This window comes from Colletotrichum acutatum (genome assembly GCF_030867785.1).
Source record: "Colletotrichum acutatum strain CBS 112980 chromosome Unknown BDZ83scaffold_12, whole genome shotgun sequence".
Lineage (NCBI taxonomy): Eukaryota > Fungi > Ascomycota > Sordariomycetes > Glomerellales > Glomerellaceae > Colletotrichum > Colletotrichum acutatum.
In genome coordinates, this window is record NW_026849006.1 from 310,634 (window position 1) to 326,546 (window position 15,913).

The following is a 15,913-nucleotide window of genomic DNA, read 5'->3' on the forward strand; positions in this document are numbered from 1 at the left end:
GCCGGCCGAGCGCATTCAAAGTCCGGGCTAAGGCAGCAAACATGTATGAAGCCGCCGGTTCCCTGGTGTGATAGTTGACCTTCATGTTCACCAAGGGGCCTCTCGCGACAGTTCGTCTCAATATCACTTTTTTCTAGTGATAACTATGCTTTGCGTAGGATCGTTTCCAACACTGGCTTAAGTCAACCCAGCTCGGCCATCTGCTCCGTATCGCGTCCTGAACTCTAGTAGTTCCCAAGTCTTGCCAAATGAATCGTTTGCTGTGTTGGCTTACTCCAGACTACTTCAAGTGTCACAAGAATTCGCACGTTTCATTATAACTTATGGTTACGCCATGTTCGGTACTTCGCACGCACGCCTAACGATGGCAAACGCCTCGATATCCTTGTGAAGCTTTGTCTCCTCCCAGTATGTTATCTACGAGCGATGGGCGCGGCGAGAAACCTCCTTGCTGTAAAGACTCGACTCATCGATCGACGTTAAACAAAGGCTGTCTTGAAGGCGCGACCATTATCCATGACTCCTGGCTGCATGGATATCCGCCACTTTTCTTTCTCTCGGTGACCAGTATGAAAGATAGTCGAACCATGAGCTGTAAGGCAGCCTCTGCCATGTGGGCACCAAGCCAACGGGTCTCTCATGCATGCATTGGGCGGAGTTCTCGAGCAGGATGCAGACTGATGGTCTCAGCCTTTGGGCCCGAGTCCCCCGCCCCAGCCCCATCGTTAGCCCGGCCCGGCATGTACATGAGGATGTTTGCCGCAATAAGTATTGCCATGGACCCTTCACACGTTACATCCCCACTCCTCATTTGAGCTGTCCTCTGTTCTGGTTTCTCTCCCGTCACCATTGCTTGGTTCCAGTCTCAATACTGTGATTGAACAACACAGCTTCCTGATAAGATGCGGTCTTTCACGTTAGGAGTAGCCACTCTAGCGGGCCTGATGAATGCTCAGGTGCTGCCGACAATAACAATCTCGCCCTTCCTCACATCTACGACATCTAGCTCTACGACTACCGGGACACTGGCATTTGCCTCGGCCACCGGAACCGCTTCTGCTGCTGCTGCGCAGACACATACTATTGCCGTCGGAGCTGTAGGTGAATGGGTACCCAAAGAATCATTTCATATTAGCTAAACTGCTGCAAGTCCGGGTTCGCGTTTTCACCCGCAAAGACGGAAGCCAATGTCGGCGATACCATCGAATGGATATTTTATCCCGATGCTCACTCGGTTATTCGCGCCGAGTTTGGATTCCCTTGCACGCCATACGAGTATATTGACATTGGCCGCGAGGGCTTTTACAGCGGAAACCAGTCGGTCAAGGCCATCACGAATGATGTTAGTATGGCGCATGGAAGCTCGGCTGGTGTTGGGGACTAACATGATTCAGATGCCACGGTACAGGGTTCGCGTCAATGACACGCTTCCCATCTTCTACTACTGTGGTGCTCCCGGTTCATGCTACAAAGAGAAGATGGTCGGTGTGATCAACGAGGTAAGGCAAATTCCCAAGGATGCTGAGAGATTCATATATACTCATAAAGTCTCAGAACTCAACCCAGACACTCGACAAACAGCTCGAAGCAGCCCTCCCACTGACCACTCAGATTCTTCCTGGCGAACCCTTCCCAACTGAATCAGATGCACCAAAGGCAACCAGCGGCGGCTCCAATAACGGTGCCGTTATCAACAACTACCATCACAGTGTCAGCGGCGGCCAAATCGCCGGTATCGTGATCGGGTCTCTGGCTTTCCTCCTCGTGGGAGGCTTACTGGTATACCTGTGCGGCCGACGAGGCGGCATCAATCGCGCCTATAAGAGAACCTCTACCGCGTACCAGGCACCTCCCAATGCTCCATCCCAGCCCGCCGTCACGGAGCTCAATTACTCGATGCAGCCCAAGAGTCCATCAACTCAAGGATGGAGAAACAGTCACTATAGCAACTTCAGCGGTCCCTACCGTGACCACGCCACTCCCACAGCTCAATTCTCTCCTCAACTGAGCCCCCAGCCTACCGGATTCACACATCCTGTCAACGGCATGCAGACCTACTAGTAAGTCTCTGAGCTCTTGCGGGTCTGTTTTCGGCCTTTGCTGATCAAAGTCCCAGCGACCACCGGATCTCATCTATAGCTCCCAGTGTTGTCGTCGAAGCCCCGGACAACCAGGCGACAACTCCTGCTGCGGCCCCTGCTGCACCCGCCGCTGCGCCAGTCGAGCTGCCAACGGCGAGGGACTCGGGTAATTCTCCACCACCCAGATACATGCCACGTTTCTCATTCGCAGGGCAGGAAAGTGAATACCGACCATCGACAAAGGAGTGATCTTTGTAAGAGAAGGAGGGCCGGGAAGTTTCTAGGAAGTAATGACAAAGCATGGGTGATTGAGCGATAAGCTCGGTCAACAAGGCGTTGGTGGTATGATGACTTGCTTTATGTCTTGTATTGGTTGGAAGAGTGAGCTCTGGCCCTGGATTAATCAGCCAGCTCTCCATTGTTGTACTTGGTAATCCGAATAGCGGCTGTCGAGCATGAACGATATCTTTACCATAATTTTACGTTTGATTTTCTCAGTCCGTATTTGCTGCGATTGAAGTGATGAAGTCGACATCGACAGGTCTGGAATTGCAGCCCAGCAACATAGAATGAAGCCGAGGTTGTCAAGTTGTGGCTTAACATGGCGATTCAGACAGCTCAAGCCAGAGGGGTCAGGGATTTAGACCAAGCCATTTCATTGGTGGCAGTGCCCACTTGGTCTCTCCGGGAAAAAAAACTTGGGGAAAGGAAAAATTCCCTTCAAAGTTTCGTACTTGCCAATCAACCCAAGTCTTCAATTGCACTCACAAACTTTCCACTGACATTGTGTCATTTGTTTCAAGCATCCTCTCGCGCCTTTGTTCTGATCAAAGCTGCGGCGCCAAACTGGCAAGCCCCCAAGCACAACAAACGTTGCTTCCACCTTGGCGCTCGGAGACCCGAGTAAACATGGGGGAAATACGGAGACTCGCATCATAGACCCGCAATCCAGCGCTTTTCGGCGCAACCCAGGACCCGTAACTCAGTTGGTTAGAGTGTGATGCTTATACTTCGTGATCACCACGGCAGTATGTTTCTTCAAAGTCGAGAGTTCGAACCTCTCCGGGTTCAAATCTTTTGATTCTTTTGCCTTTATTCAAAATGTAGTTACCTCTTTAAATGGATTATGTGATTTTAGCTTCAAGGAGCCATGTCAGCAAGTCTTGAGCCTATTTTGCCGCGTTAAATTTAGTGTAATGCGCGAAGCAACACTCCAAGTAGCTAGGAGTCCTGACGCCGGAGGGAGCCAACTACTGCTAATGCATAACAGCCACATATAATATGTTTCAACAATGATATTGTAAAGCCTCAAGAAATTGTGACTTGTTAACTTTACACCAAGTCACCATATGTAAATCATCTTTAATTACGATTCCATTTCGAAACATGATTAATGCCGTTTATATGCGACCCTTATTGGTAATTTATGGCACCTTTCCAATGTCTGATAAAGTCATCATTTTGACTCGGTGAGCTTAGCGTTCCACCTGTCGATGCTGAAATGCTGTAGACTATCCTGTCAAATTGCAGGCTCCCGGTCTATGTCGATCCAGCTTTTCAGACTATTCGTATTCACAATTTCACTTCGATCGAGCCGCGACAATGCGCGAGTGAAATCCCGCATGTACTCCACCGCACGACGGGCAGGCCGTTCATGGGCTTCGAATGGACAGTTGAGTAGCGTTACAGCTACGTCGCGAACCTTGTATGCCTGGGGGGATGTGATTAGAGATTGAACTTTGCATGAGCTGGGATCAAGCGTTGAGCATACCAAGTAGAGTCCGTTTGGTTCCAGGTGGACGTATGGGATGCTGTGTAGCAAGTGCAGCATTTGACGGCAAATATCCTCACGCTCAGCCCAGTTCGCTTTCAGGGCTGCCGATACTTCCTCACGTCCAGTCGTCGATGGGTTGGCAATCGCGCTCTCTTGAGTGACACCGTCGACTTGTTCCAGCAGCAAGCTCTGCAACCACAGATGCGTGACATGGATGTTAGCCCTCATGATCTCGGCTTGGCCCTGGATCACCTGTGAGTAGGATCCGGCCTCCGGAGCACGGCTATAGTCTGCCGGGCTGCCATAGCTAGACGCAGCAGCTGCAGCTCTTTCATCGTCAAATCGCGGTGTGCTGGGTGCCGCATCGGTACCCCCATCGTTGGAAGCCCATTGCCGCATGGGACCCGGGACATCGTCGAGCATGTATCTCATCTCTTGGAGAAGATCGCGCATGCGCGCGAGACGAGCGGCAGGGGTGCGACGAAGCTCACATTCGCAGCCCAAGGTTGCTATGGCTTCCTGGAGACCCTTGTGAAATACCCGGGAGTGGATGATGAAGCCGCTGGTCAGTGTGAACGTCGCTCGGGGTTCCTGCGTATGGGCGGATGGTGTTCCGTGCGATGCCATTGGAGAGCCGGGATCAAGGATCCTATCTCTGAAGATGTGCTCATCGTCAATGTCGAGGGGCATGAGAGCTTCGTAGTTGACCTCGCGTAGTTCGCCAGGCCCAAAGTATGTCAGACGCTCCCAGCGTCCGGCTTGAACTCTGGTATGCCTAGGAGTTATTAGTCTTTTGTAATCAGAATAGTTCACCAAGGATGAGAGTTCGGCTTACGCGTAGCCGTAGAAGAGCATCCAGAAGGCCTTCTTCCGTAACTGGGTCTCGATGCAGTTGAGACCCTCATACTCGGAAATGCGATGCAGCCCGAGAAGTCGCGAAACTTGCAGATACTCCACATCGAACATCCGGCTCCGATTAACCTGGCCCGTTTGAAAACAGGCGACGGAAAGAACATAGCACACTGCCCATTTCCGATGGTTGATGTGGTCCCAGTAGTTTGCAGTCCGTTGTCGAGTACATATCTCCGCGCAACAGTTGATCATCGCAGTTCTATTTTCAAAGCGCATCGCAGCCTCAGGGTCAACAGCCCTGTAGTCGCGGAAGCGCGACGGTAAAAGCCCGACCGTGAGCGCGGCCAAACTCATCAGGACGGCAAAGAAGTCCGGATCGGTGATATCCCGGTTTGTGGCCAGATCATGACGGAAACTGGGCCGATGGACGACGGGAACCAGCGGGTAGACTAAGTCGAGGTAATCTGCCATCAAGATGTGTATAAGTGCTCTTGAGCACAACTCATCTGTAGGGAACCCTGCGCTGGCTACCGAAGGCGATTCCGTCTCAGCCGGAACTGCGGCGCGCGGAGATGGGCCATGAAGGACAGAATGGGACGGCTCATAAGGAGACCTGGCTTGTGAAGGTCTTGAAGGAGGAGTTTGGCCTGGCAAGACGAGGACAGGTTCAATGCTCACTGCAGGCTCGGGAGCTTGCTGAGACTGCTGCTCGACAATCTCTGCATGATGAGTCTCCGCTTCATTGGGAAGCTCACTCTCGCTCCTATCAGACATTGATGGGAGACGTTTCCTGCCCAGCCAGTAAGTGAGTGACTCTGGGCGGAAAAGATAGACAGAACGAAACCCATGCTACCCCGGATCTTCATACCTTCGTTTAGGTCCCCGCGGCCGCGTGGGCACCAGGAAGCTGCATGGTATGCCGAGTCTGCAGCAATCACGACACTGCGTCGGAGACGGGCCCTCAGCATGGGGCGAAGACCCGTCAAAGTGGCATTTTCTCCTCCGGGCACGACAAGCGTCGCACGCTCTGCTGGCGATGCTCGATCTCACCGCTGCCGTCGACGATAAGCCCGTAATCTCATCCGGCGTTTTGCTAGCAGCCCTTCGAATCGCAGTTGGCGAGACGCTGACGGACGCAGCCTGAGTGCTTGAGCGACGGCGCATGCTGGTGGAATTCGGACCGATAGGGATGGTGGTGCCGCACCCATCCTGCCGGGATTTCTGGAAAACGTGGAGAGGGGGAGAAATGTGAAGAATGCGGAGAAATGGGATGAAATGGGGTGGACATGCTCCCTTTTAGTGTTACTTGATCCCAACGCTAGTTCCCATGGTCAATGGGACATGATGGAGGCGCGTTGTGGCCCCGGCCGATTAATTCTGGGGTCCCCAGCCGATTTTCCACTCTCGAATGGGGTTAGACATGGGATGGCAGCTCTGCGCGTGATCGGAAGATGTTTTATCACCAGGGATGACTCGGGCAACGCCCGAAGTCTGTTGATGCGTGATCGCGGCGAAAGGCCGATAACCTTTGAGACCAGATCCGTCGAGTGGGATGGCACGACTCAAATCAGCCTACGGAGGTCCTCGAGTGAAACCCTTAACGTGAAGTTCTGCGAAAAAATTATCAAATCACCAAGATTACTGAGAATACTTTATACAACCCTCTGCCAATCGCTCTGATCATCATCAGTTTCAAGTTTGAAATGTGCTCTTATGAGCAGAACATGCGTTATGAGGTGTTTCTAACCCTCGTCTCAACGCATAATGTCTAATATCCCAACCACTTATGTACAGAATGCATGTCTAAGTCTATTCGTCTATGCCCTCAATCCCCTCCATGTCCTCGACTTCTCCACCTTGACGGTCTTCTCGAGGAACTCTCCACGGCTGCTGGTTCCCACGAGAATGCCGTAAGAGCCAGCATCGCTGCGCCAGCAGTCTTCCATCTCGCTCCAGTAGCTCGTCGCACGCAGAACATCCAGACAGATCTCTGCCGTGGCGCTAGCTCCGGCTTCCAGCGTTACCTTTGCGAAGCCCTTCATCTCCTTCTTGGGACGAGTGATGGTGTCCCGAGTCGTGCTGGTCAATGGCGTGCGCGCAGCCGGTGTAACGTAGACCTGAACAACTTCAGAACCGGCACGAGAGCCCGTGTTGCCGACCTTGACACGGACGGTGAGGTTATCCGCCTCCTGGATCGTAATTGTGTTGTTGCCATTGGCGTGACCGTTGGTCTGGGCCGATGTGTCAGACACCTCGAGATCGGAGACCTCGAATGTCGTGTAGGAAAGGCCGTGTCCGAAGGGGAACAGAGGTTCAATGTCGAGCGTGTCATACCAGCGGTAGCCGACGTAAACATCTTCACTATACAAGCAACGGCCATTATCTGAGCGAAAGCTTAGTGCTGCGGGGTTGTCTTGTACTCGGCGCGGCATCGTAAGGGGAAGCTTTCCGGCCTGCGATGTAGCTTGTTAGTAGGGTAAATTCACGCTCGCCGATGGCACCTGAGATAACTTACCGGGTTGACCTCTCCAAAGAGTACATCCGCAATGCCGTTACCAGACTCGTTGCCACCAAACCAAGCATGCAGGACAGCGCCAGCCTGGTCGATCCAAGGCATGGAGACCGGCGTACCGCTCTGAACGACAACAGCCGTGTTGGGGTTCGCCGCCAGCACAGCAGCAACAAGCTCGTCGGTGCCAGGAGGCAGAGCCATCGTCGTCCGGTCGAATCCTTCAGACTCCCACTCGCCGCTCAGACCGGTGCACACAACGACCTGGTCGACGCTCTTGGCGACCTCCACGGCCTCTTGGATCGCGGTAGCAGGCTCGAGCTTAGGGCAGCCGCTGAAGCGGACGCCGCCCTGGCCAAAGTCAACGGTGCCGGAGGCCTTGACCTTGCTGGTGGCCGAGCAGCCGAAGCGCACCAAGACGCGGTAGCTTCGTCCGGCTTCCAGGTGCATGGTGCCCGTCTCCTCGACCGTTCCACAGCCGAGGAAACTGCTGCCCAGGCGCTGGTTCTCCACATTGGAGACGACTAGCTTGCCATCGATGAAGAGCTCGCCGGTGCCGTGGACTGACAGGCCAAAGTCCCACTCTCCTGATCGCTCGGGGACGAGGGTGCCCTCCGTCTCGGCCCACCAGATGGGGTTGAGGTCGGCGTTCTCGTAGTCGACGAACCAGATGTTGGCATCGTCGAGGACGCGCTCCTCGAGGGGTGTCCGGCTGTCGGCTGAGCTGGCGGTGTCCTTGGGTGGGGGGTCGTTGTAGATGCGGAGCACGAAACCCCTTTGCTTTCCGTTTGGTGTTTTGAGAGCCTTGCCAAGGAGAGGCAGAGACTGATGACCGTAGGCACCTTGTGAGAAAACGACTTCGCTTGCGAGGGACTTGACGCCCTCCAGAGGAGTGACGGTGTTATAGGCTCTGAGTCCGGCGCTACCACCGCCGCAGTAGGTCGCGATGTTCGCGTTGGGCCCGATGACGGCAATCTTCTTCTTCTTGTCAAAAGGAAGGATGTTTCTCTCATTCTTCAGGAGTACCAAGGACTTGGCGGCTGCTTCGCGCAGGAGTGCAATGTGCTCTGGTGTATTCGCCTCGGTTTCCGGGGCGTTGGGCGGGATGGAGGTGTTCTCGAGGCCCTGCTTGACCAGCTTCAGGACGTTTCGCACCGCCGAGTCGAGCTCTGATCGCTTGACCTTGTTAGACATGATGGCGTGGGAGAGAGCTCCGGCGCGCCATCTGCTAGGGCCCGGCATCTCGAGGTCGAGACCTGCCTTGATGGCCTCAGATGTGCTGTAGGTACCGAACCAGTCGCTCATGACCAGTCCGTCCCACTTCCACTCGTCGCGCAGGATGTCCTGCAAAATCTTCTTGCTTTCCGCCGCATGGACGCCGTTGACCTGGTTATAGGCGGTCATGATCGCGCGAGGCTTACCCATCTCAATGGCGATCATGAAGGGAAGCAGGTAGATCTCGCGCATGGCACGGTCGGTCACAATGGCGTTGACAGCCATACGCTCGCTTTCGAGATCGTTGCACACAAAGTGCTTCAGCGTGGCTGACACGCCTGACTCTTGGACTCCATTAACGTAGTTGCCGGCGAGGATGCCGGACAGTACCGGATCTTCGGAGTAGGACTCGAAACCACGTCCGCCCAGGGGCCCACGCTGGGTGTTGATCGTAGGTCCAAGCAGGACGTGGGCGCCCTTTGCGTGAGCTTCATCTGACAGCAGCCGGCCGAGCCTTTGAACCAGCTCGACATCGAATGTTGCGCCAATGGCAGTTCCGCACGGAAGGCACGCGGAAGGTGTGCTGTCGAAGAAGTGTGTACCGCGAACGCCATTGGGGCCGTCAGAGAGACGAATCGGCCTGATTCCCAAGCGCTCGACTGTTGCAGTGTGCCACCAGCCAACGCCTTTTTCTAGTTAGAATTGAGTTCGAGTGATAGTTTTTGGTAACTGACCAGCCGTGAGTGAGATCTTCTCCTCCAGCGTGAGCTGTTCAAGAAGTGCTTCGACATCCATGGTGAAACGTGTGACTAGAAGCTGGTCTTGGGAAACAGTTCAGACGGCGAAGAGGCAGGTAAATTCCAACAACAAGATCCGAATTTCGTCTGAAGAAGGACAGAGTAGACACCAGCAATTGACCAAGGGAAAAATTAAGCCGATCGACGGGCGCTTCTCTTTATTCCGAGAGTCCAGAGCCAACGCGGGGAGCCCCAAGTTTCCAGCATGGTCTCTGTGTCTCCCCTCGACCGCGGGGTTCTGATCCACACGTCGGACATAAAGAATCGCATTCCGAAGGCCATGACGTAGTTACACTTGAATCAGTGAGTATTCTGGGTCTTTACTGTCCACTTTACTGCTTCAGAGTCGCGTGGATGGTGAGCCGACGCGCCGAAAATCTGGTCACGATGGGGAAACGGTTTCGAAGGCGGAGAAATAGAAGAAATGGTCTGAAAGCCGGCCTCAACTGCCACGGCTTAGTGGGGTGAGGCACAGGGCATTGTTTGGTCTAAGCAGATTCAGCTATGGAAAAGCCAACGTTAGCCAAGAACACATTTCTCCGCCACAGTGTTAGTCCCCTGAGTCCCCTGACTGTTGAAGACCTCAACTCTGACTATTCCCGTCACATCAAAGCATGAACTGACTCAATTCTCCGCCCCCGTGTCCTCCTCTCTCCAGACCATCCTTACGACCTTACGACCACTTCGCAAACCACTTTTACCAATGTTTGTCAAGTGGGTCGTATGGGACCCCGCGACGGCCTGCATTGGAAGCGTTTTCTCCATGGGGCGTAACACTGGAGAGTTCTGGCCCCTCCCCAATCCCCAATCCGACCCAAATCTGCGTTCCGGACGAACACGCGACGACCGGGGCATCGGGATGCCATGCTCCACCTCCTCGGTTTTTTTCGTACGCAAATCGCAAGCCAACTTCCGACTTGTTTTCCCTGTTGTCACTTGTGAAGGGAGTATCGATTGTATATAGACCTTGCCTTCTCCCCCCCTGGACTGTGTGATGTGACCCTGCTTCACGGCGCTCGCAGGCTCTAAAGAGTCTAGACAACTTGACGACAACATCTTTGAGAGTTCCTCTTCAGATCCGGAAACTTCTGTCTCTTCTCCTTTTGCCAGCCTCTCTTGCGACTCTGATAACCCAACGTCAACATGGGTAAACCTGTCGAAGACCTGGCCGTGATCCCCGGCGATGACCTCCCTTGGTGGAAGCACGCCCACTTGCGGAAGCTCAACTTCATCACCTTGTCCATGGTGTTGTTTTGTGTGTAAACTCGGCTCAGCAAAAAGTGACTTTTGGTAGCTAACTTTGACTTCCACAGCTTCTGCCAACGGTTACGATGGATCCATCATGGGCGGTCTCCTCGCCCTACCTCGATGGAACGCCTTTACGCACAACCCCTCCGGCGCATACCTTGGTTGGATCACAGGTATCTACTGGCTCGGAAACGGTATCGCCTTCCCCATCGCCGCCATGTGCTCGAACCGCTGGGGTCGCAAGCCCGGTATCTACGTCGGATACTTGTTCCTGATCCTCGGTGTTGTCATGCAAACGGCAGCTCAGAACGAAGCGACCTTCACCTACTCACGTCTCTTCATCGGTATCGCCGCCTCGTGGCTCGGAAACTCTGCACCTCTCTTGATCAACGAGATCGCCCACCCGAAGCAACGATCCATCGCCAATGCCCTCTTTATGGTCGGCTGGTACTTTGGCGGTACCCTTTGCGGTTGGGTCACCTTTGCCTGCCGTAACATTGCCTCGGACTGGTGCTGGCGTATCCCCGTCGTCCTCCAGATCGTCCTTCCCTTCGTTGCCTTGCCCGGCTTCCTCTTGTCGCCCGAGAGTCCTCGTTGGCTGATTAGTGTTGGACGCGTCGAGGAGGCCACCGAGATCCTGGCCACTCACCACGCAGGTGGTAACAGAAACGATCCCTTGGTAACCTACCAGGTTGTTGAGATCCAGGCCACCATTACCGCAGAAAAGGAGGCTTCTTCCAGCGCTTCGTATATGGATATGATCAAGACACCAGGAAACCGCCACCGCCTCTTTATCTCTGTTACTCTCGGTATCTACGCCCAATGGGCTGGTAATGGCGTGGTGTCATACTATCTCCGTGAGTTTTGACCGATAACATCATATTCCTTGTCTCGATAGCTAACATCTGCCTAGCTCGTACGATACTCCATCCTTTCGACACCTTTCCCTAGGCTGTGTCAGTTTGACTTTGCTAACCTCTGTCTAGTCATCCTGAACTCGATTGGAGTCACATCAGTCACGAACCAGACCTTGATTTCAGCTTGCCTGAACGTCTGGAACCTGCTGTGGGCAATCGCTGCCGCCACCAGCGTCGACAAGCTGGGTCGCCGTTTCCTGTTTTTGACTTCTGCCAGCGTCATGTTGGTGAGCTTCATCATCATTACTGGCCTCAGTGGTTCTTTCGCCACGACCCAGTCATCGGCCATCGGATCCTCGGTCATCCCATTCTTGTTCATCTTCTTTGCTGGATACGACATCGCCATGTAAGTCTATATCTTCTGAGCCCATATAGGGCCAGTCCCGAACTCGCGAGAACTTCGCGGTCTTCTCAAGAGAATACTCACTTACATGACACTAGGACCCCCTTCCTTACGGCCTATCCTTGCGAGATTTGGCAGTTCAGCCTCCGATCCCGAGGTCTCACCGTCACCTGGTGCTCAACCGTCATCGCTATCTTCATCAACACCTTCGTGAACCCCATTGCACTGGAGGCTATTCACTGGAAGTATTACATTGTATTCATCGTGATGCTTGCTCTCCTTTGGATCACCGTCTTCTTCGCCTACCCCGAGACTCGCGGACACACCCTGGAGCAAATGGCTGTCATCTTTGACGGTGATGATGCTGCGGTGCCTCCTGCGGCTGCTGTGAGCGAGAAGACTGAAGCTTTGGTTACTCACGGAGATGATGAGGATAAGAGACAGTACCAGAGCGATGCTGAACACAGAGTTTGAGGCATTGCAATTCGCAAAGCAAGGAGCGTTGAAGCTTCAAAGTAAATACCCATTTCGCATTTAGTATAGTAATAGTACTATGTAATGCATTTAATTCAAGATTCAGCGTCACATTTATGTTTCATACGCAGCTTTGCAATATGTCTTAGTGTTATCTCCTGATATTGGTTCATGGTGTAAGTTCGATGTTGAGTTCCTGGCCCATATTCTGATATCAACCCTGTTGAAGAGTACCTAGAGAGCAAGTAGCTGTGACAGTCAGAAAGAATGGAGCACACACAAGCTATCGTGCCAATTACGATAAGTGACTATTGGCTTGGATGCAGCGTGACAAGCGACGCTATTGGTGCATCATGCATGTTACCTGCACGACTAGGATTCACGACACTCAGCTGTCCTCAAAGTCAGGCACCCGGCCCAAGCGGCATAACTGTTGATTATCGTACGTGTTCCGCATGCCTTCCAAGCCGCTCTGCTGCTCTTTGGCAGGAAGCTCCACGACGAGCACGATATCTGAAGCGAACTTGAAGGTCACCAAAAATTCCAGGTAGTAGATTCACCACGCAGCATGTCCATCCGGCTCATCGATACGGAGACTCTCCAGTTGAGGCTCTTTACCGCCAGTTTAGCGCCAGCTTATGCTATTCTCTCGCATACATGGGTCGAAAATGAGGAGGTTAGCTTCCAGGAATTCACGCAAATTGGTGAAACGCCAGATCACAAGGCATCGCGGAAGTCTGGCCATGAGAAGATCGTCGCAACATGCCGCGAAGCCAAGGCCAACGGCATAGCGTACGCATGGATCGACACCTGCTGCATCGACAAGACGAGTAGCGCCGAGCTCGGCGAGGCAATTAACTCCATGTTCGGCTGGTATCGTGATGCCGAAGTATGCTACGCCTTCCTCTCAGACTGGCCAGCTGCCGGTGATAACGGTGAGTCTACCGACGATGCTTTGAAGGACTGCAGATGGTTCACCCGCGGCTGGTGTCTCCAGGAACTCATTGCGCCCAAGGTTCTCCGATTCTACGACGAGAAGTGGAACTTCCGAGGACACAGATCGGACTTCAGGGGCGCCATCTCTAGAATCACGCGGGTGGACGCGGACGTGCTAGGGGACTGCACACTCCTGGAGTCGAAGCCGGTGGCGCGCAGGATGTCATGGGCATCGAGACGGACTACAACAAGGGTTGAGGATATTGCCTACTGTCTCATTGGAATCTTCGACGTCAATATGCCGATGCTATATGGCGAGGGCGATAGGGCGTTCCTTCGTCTGCAGGAGGAGATCATCCGGCGTTCAAACGACATTTCCATATTCTGCCACGCGCCGCTGCGCCCTGAATCAACGACAAGACTCAAAGGGGAAGAAACAATGCCGCGAGATCTTTCAGACCTTGATTTCTGCGACATGCTCGCGAAGTCTCCAGAAGCATTTTCTGAATCCAACAGTATCTCGCGTATTAGAGGGACGTTGCTGGACGGACGAGAGTTTTCCATGACCAACCGCGGGATCCGATTCGGCCGGCGACGGTTTTTCGAGGTTCCGGAGATCAACTGCCTAGGAATGAAGCTTGACTACGCTGCTTCGCCAAATTGCGAGAACCCAGAGATATTCAACGTTTTTCTTCGGAAAGTCGGCCCGAATCTATTCTCGAGGGTACTGCCTATGGCAGCAAAGTATCGACACACGCGTGTGGAATTGGATGACGCCCGGAGAACTATGTTGGTGGAGAAAGACGCCTGCGTGATCTCTAGAGTGACACCGTCTATTCAGAGGCAGATAAAAGAGTCTGTCATCAGGAGAGTAGATGTGTATCTACAGATTTTACAGAATCATGAAGAGCATCTCAAGTTGCAAGTCATGGAGGGCTTTCCCTCAGATCGTTGGGATAGTCTAAACAGGAAGTTTCTAATACCTAAGGATGCGTCATATAGAACGAGCCTGCGGCTTCGAATAACCTTGGGGCAAGACCACACCGATGTCTATCTCATCTGTGGTATACCTAGCACCGGTGAAAGGGACGGACGCAAACAGCCATGGACTACATTCTCTACCTCTGACTGCAGACAGTTGTGGTACAGTGGCGACTGGGGAGATAAGGATGAAAGTGAGATGGCACAAGCCACTGCTCAGTACCTGACAAGCAACATGAAGGTACTGCTCAAGGCTCGGATCTGCCAAGAACCTAGGAACCTATGGGGTTCCGTGCCGTTCACATGTATCATCGAGGCTTATCTGGCGCTGTAATTTGGCCGATGGCAAATTTGACTTCTTTTTGCATCCTCCACTGGAGAAGTAGTGAAGTTGACTTGCCGGATGAATACCTGCTGTCTGGTTGCAACGATAAAACAGCCTTCCTGGCATCTGATTCATAGCCCACATGAAGTCATCGGCTAGTTGCATGCATCCGACATTGAAGCCTATCACTACTCACTTTTGACTTGTAAGATGTACTATTTAAACTATCTCAAGCCCTCTGTCTTTGCGACAGCCGTTTTAGCCGCTTGCTGCAGGGCATCCCCAAGGTCTTTGGGCATACTGAGGAACGGCGAGTGGCTGGCCGAAAGGCTATCTGTGAAAGAGCTGGGAGAAAATTGAGAGGCCATCATGATCTGCAAATCAAGCGGTATGGCTTGGTCATTTTCAGCAAAGATGTAGCCCATCTCAAACCCTTCGTTCCAAGGTTCGAAGCCTGATTTGTCTTGGAAGGTCTTGAAAGGCTGTGGACGTAGGGCCTCGACGGCCTTGGTAGCGAGGCCGGGCTCGACATCGGCATAAAATACGGAGATCGGATAGAGAGGTGAGATGAAGCCGTCCTACAAGGTAAGAGTGATGAGCTAGTGTCTTTAACTTTCCGGAACCTGCATGTGAGGGTTGTCCCACCTTGACGTCCCACCAGGGCACTGAGCCCGCGCCGTCGGAAAGAGCTGACCCGGCACCAATGGCAAAAGAGGCCATGTACACGACCATGAGAACACCGCCCGTCTTGCTCTGCGCAACTCGAGCCTTGTAGTTGAAGCCCTCTACCGCGTTCGCAGTAGGGACGCCGCCATAAGAATGCGCAACCACGACAACCTCACGCCCGTCGTCGACGAGTTTCTGCAGCTCGGTGCGGACGGCTGCCGTGTCTTGTTCCAATCCCACGTTCGCATCGGTGCTACCCACGCCGGCCAGTGTAACCGTTTCAGTACTGAACCCCCGGCCGTGGAGGTCATCGCGCAAAAGGTCGAAAGACCATGGACGATGCCAGGCGCCCGGTACCAGAAGGAAAGTTGGAGGCGTACGAGAACTCATTGCGTCGATAATGGTTGCGGTCTCTCGAAGTTGATCTAGGGTGAAGAGGATCCGGCTGAACTTGGTGGTGAGTGAGAGTGAGAACTGAGATGAGGAAGCTTGACCGGGTAAGAGACCTTGATCAGGGGGACACCATGTTACTTATTATTTCATTGCGCCGGGAATTGAATTTGGAAGGTGTTCATCCCCTGTTTCTTCCTTCAGCATGCGGGATATGAACCAGAGACCGGCGATAATGGGGCGCATTTACGTCCAGATGGGCCCTATTTCGTGGGAATTGAGCTAGGGCACCTGGTAAGTCTTAGCTTGGTTGTGTTGGTTGGTGACTTGGAGTGGATATCGCACGACTCAAGCAGGCTACAGTGACATTTCCAGGGCAGCCCAAAACATGCCATTTTTTCACAC

The 15,913-nt window shown here is 53.3% G+C and overlaps 7 protein-coding genes and 1 non-coding gene across 8 annotated transcripts; 4 read left to right on the forward strand and 4 right to left on the reverse strand.

Moving 5' to 3' along the window:
• Positions 1-798: 798 nt before the first annotated feature.
• On the forward strand, positions 799-2,670 carry BDZ83DRAFT_691268 (uncharacterized protein). The gene is made up of 5 exons (XM_060511313.1): positions 799-1,097; positions 1,151-1,342; positions 1,395-1,499; positions 1,555-2,060; positions 2,117-2,670. The coding sequence occupies exons 1-5, from the start codon at positions 903-905 to the stop codon at positions 2,328-2,330; spliced, it is 1,212 nt and encodes a 403-aa protein (XP_060369352.1). The 5' UTR covers positions 799-902; the 3' UTR covers positions 2,331-2,670.
• Positions 2,671-3,052: 382 nt separating this feature from the next.
• Positions 3,053-3,152, forward strand: BDZ83DRAFT_t54. Its single transcript has one exon. It is a non-coding gene; the product is annotated as a tRNA-Ile (tRNA).
• A 448-nt stretch (positions 3,153-3,600) lies between these two features.
• On the reverse strand, positions 3,601-5,481 carry BDZ83DRAFT_748405 (uncharacterized protein; the record flags this gene model as incomplete). The annotated part of the gene is made up of 3 exons (XM_060513611.1): positions 3,601-3,792; positions 3,853-4,630; positions 4,691-5,481. The coding sequence occupies 3 exons, from the start codon at positions 5,479-5,481 to the stop codon at positions 3,601-3,603; spliced, it is 1,761 nt and encodes a 586-aa protein (XP_060369353.1).
• Positions 5,477-5,926, reverse strand: BDZ83DRAFT_606108 (uncharacterized protein). Its single transcript, XM_060507357.1, has one exon. The coding sequence runs from the start codon at positions 5,869-5,871 to the stop codon at positions 5,557-5,559; it is 315 nt and encodes a 104-aa protein (XP_060369354.1). The 5' UTR covers positions 5,872-5,926; the 3' UTR covers positions 5,477-5,556.
• Positions 5,927-6,524: 598 nt separating this feature from the next.
• BDZ83DRAFT_748406 (glycoside hydrolase superfamily) lies at positions 6,525-9,226 on the reverse strand (the record flags this gene model as incomplete). Its single annotated transcript, XM_060513612.1, has 3 exons — positions 6,525-7,160; positions 7,223-9,117; positions 9,166-9,226. 3 exons carry the CDS (start codon positions 9,224-9,226, stop codon positions 6,525-6,527), a joined length of 2,592 nt encoding a protein of 863 aa, XP_060369355.1.
• A 1,056-nt stretch (positions 9,227-10,282) lies between these two features.
• On the forward strand, positions 10,283-12,320 carry BDZ83DRAFT_50022 (sugar transporter). The gene is made up of 4 exons (XM_060503294.1): positions 10,283-10,483; positions 10,542-11,333; positions 11,463-11,739; positions 11,835-12,320. The coding sequence occupies exons 1-4, from the start codon at positions 10,372-10,374 to the stop codon at positions 12,208-12,210; spliced, it is 1,557 nt and encodes a 518-aa protein (XP_060369356.1). The 5' UTR covers positions 10,283-10,371; the 3' UTR covers positions 12,211-12,320.
• A 303-nt stretch (positions 12,321-12,623) lies between these two features.
• On the forward strand, positions 12,624-14,500 carry BDZ83DRAFT_606115 (heterokaryon incompatibility protein-domain-containing protein). Its single transcript, XM_060507358.1, has one exon. The coding sequence runs from the start codon at positions 12,779-12,781 to the stop codon at positions 14,459-14,461; it is 1,683 nt and encodes a 560-aa protein (XP_060369357.1). The 5' UTR covers positions 12,624-12,778; the 3' UTR covers positions 14,462-14,500.
• Positions 14,501-14,676: 176 nt separating this feature from the next.
• Positions 14,677-15,508, reverse strand: BDZ83DRAFT_647949 (Alpha/beta hydrolase fold-1; the record flags this gene model as incomplete). Its single annotated transcript, XM_060510130.1, has 2 exons — positions 14,677-15,030; positions 15,098-15,508. The coding sequence occupies 2 exons, from the start codon at positions 15,506-15,508 to the stop codon at positions 14,677-14,679; spliced, it is 765 nt and encodes a 254-aa protein (XP_060369358.1).
• Positions 15,509-15,913: the final 405 nt, after the last annotated feature.

Coding starts and splice junctions, on each gene's coding strand:
- BDZ83DRAFT_50022 (XM_060503294.1), top strand. CDS start 10,372: ATGGGTAAACCTGTCGAAGACCTGGCCGTGATCCCCGGCGATGACCTC. Junction 10,484..10,541: donor CTTGTCCATGGTGTTGTTTT/GTGTGTAAACTC, acceptor TGACTTCCACAG/CTTCTGCCAACGGTTACGAT. Junction 11,334..11,462: donor CGTGGTGTCATACTATCTCC/GTGAGTTTTGAC, acceptor ACCTCTGTCTAG/TCATCCTGAACTCGATTGGA.
- BDZ83DRAFT_606108 (XM_060507357.1), bottom strand. CDS start 5,871: ATGCGCCGTCGCTCAAGCACTCAGGCTGCGTCCGTCAGCGTCTCGCCA.
- BDZ83DRAFT_691268 (XM_060511313.1), top strand. CDS start 903: ATGCGGTCTTTCACGTTAGGAGTAGCCACTCTAGCGGGCCTGATGAAT. Junction 1,500..1,554: donor TGGTCGGTGTGATCAACGAG/GTAAGGCAAATT, acceptor ATAAAGTCTCAG/AACTCAACCCAGACACTCGA. Junction 2,061..2,116: donor AACGGCATGCAGACCTACTA/GTAAGTCTCTGA, acceptor TCAAAGTCCCAG/CGACCACCGGATCTCATCTA.
- BDZ83DRAFT_606115 (XM_060507358.1), top strand. CDS start 12,779: ATGTCCATCCGGCTCATCGATACGGAGACTCTCCAGTTGAGGCTCTTT.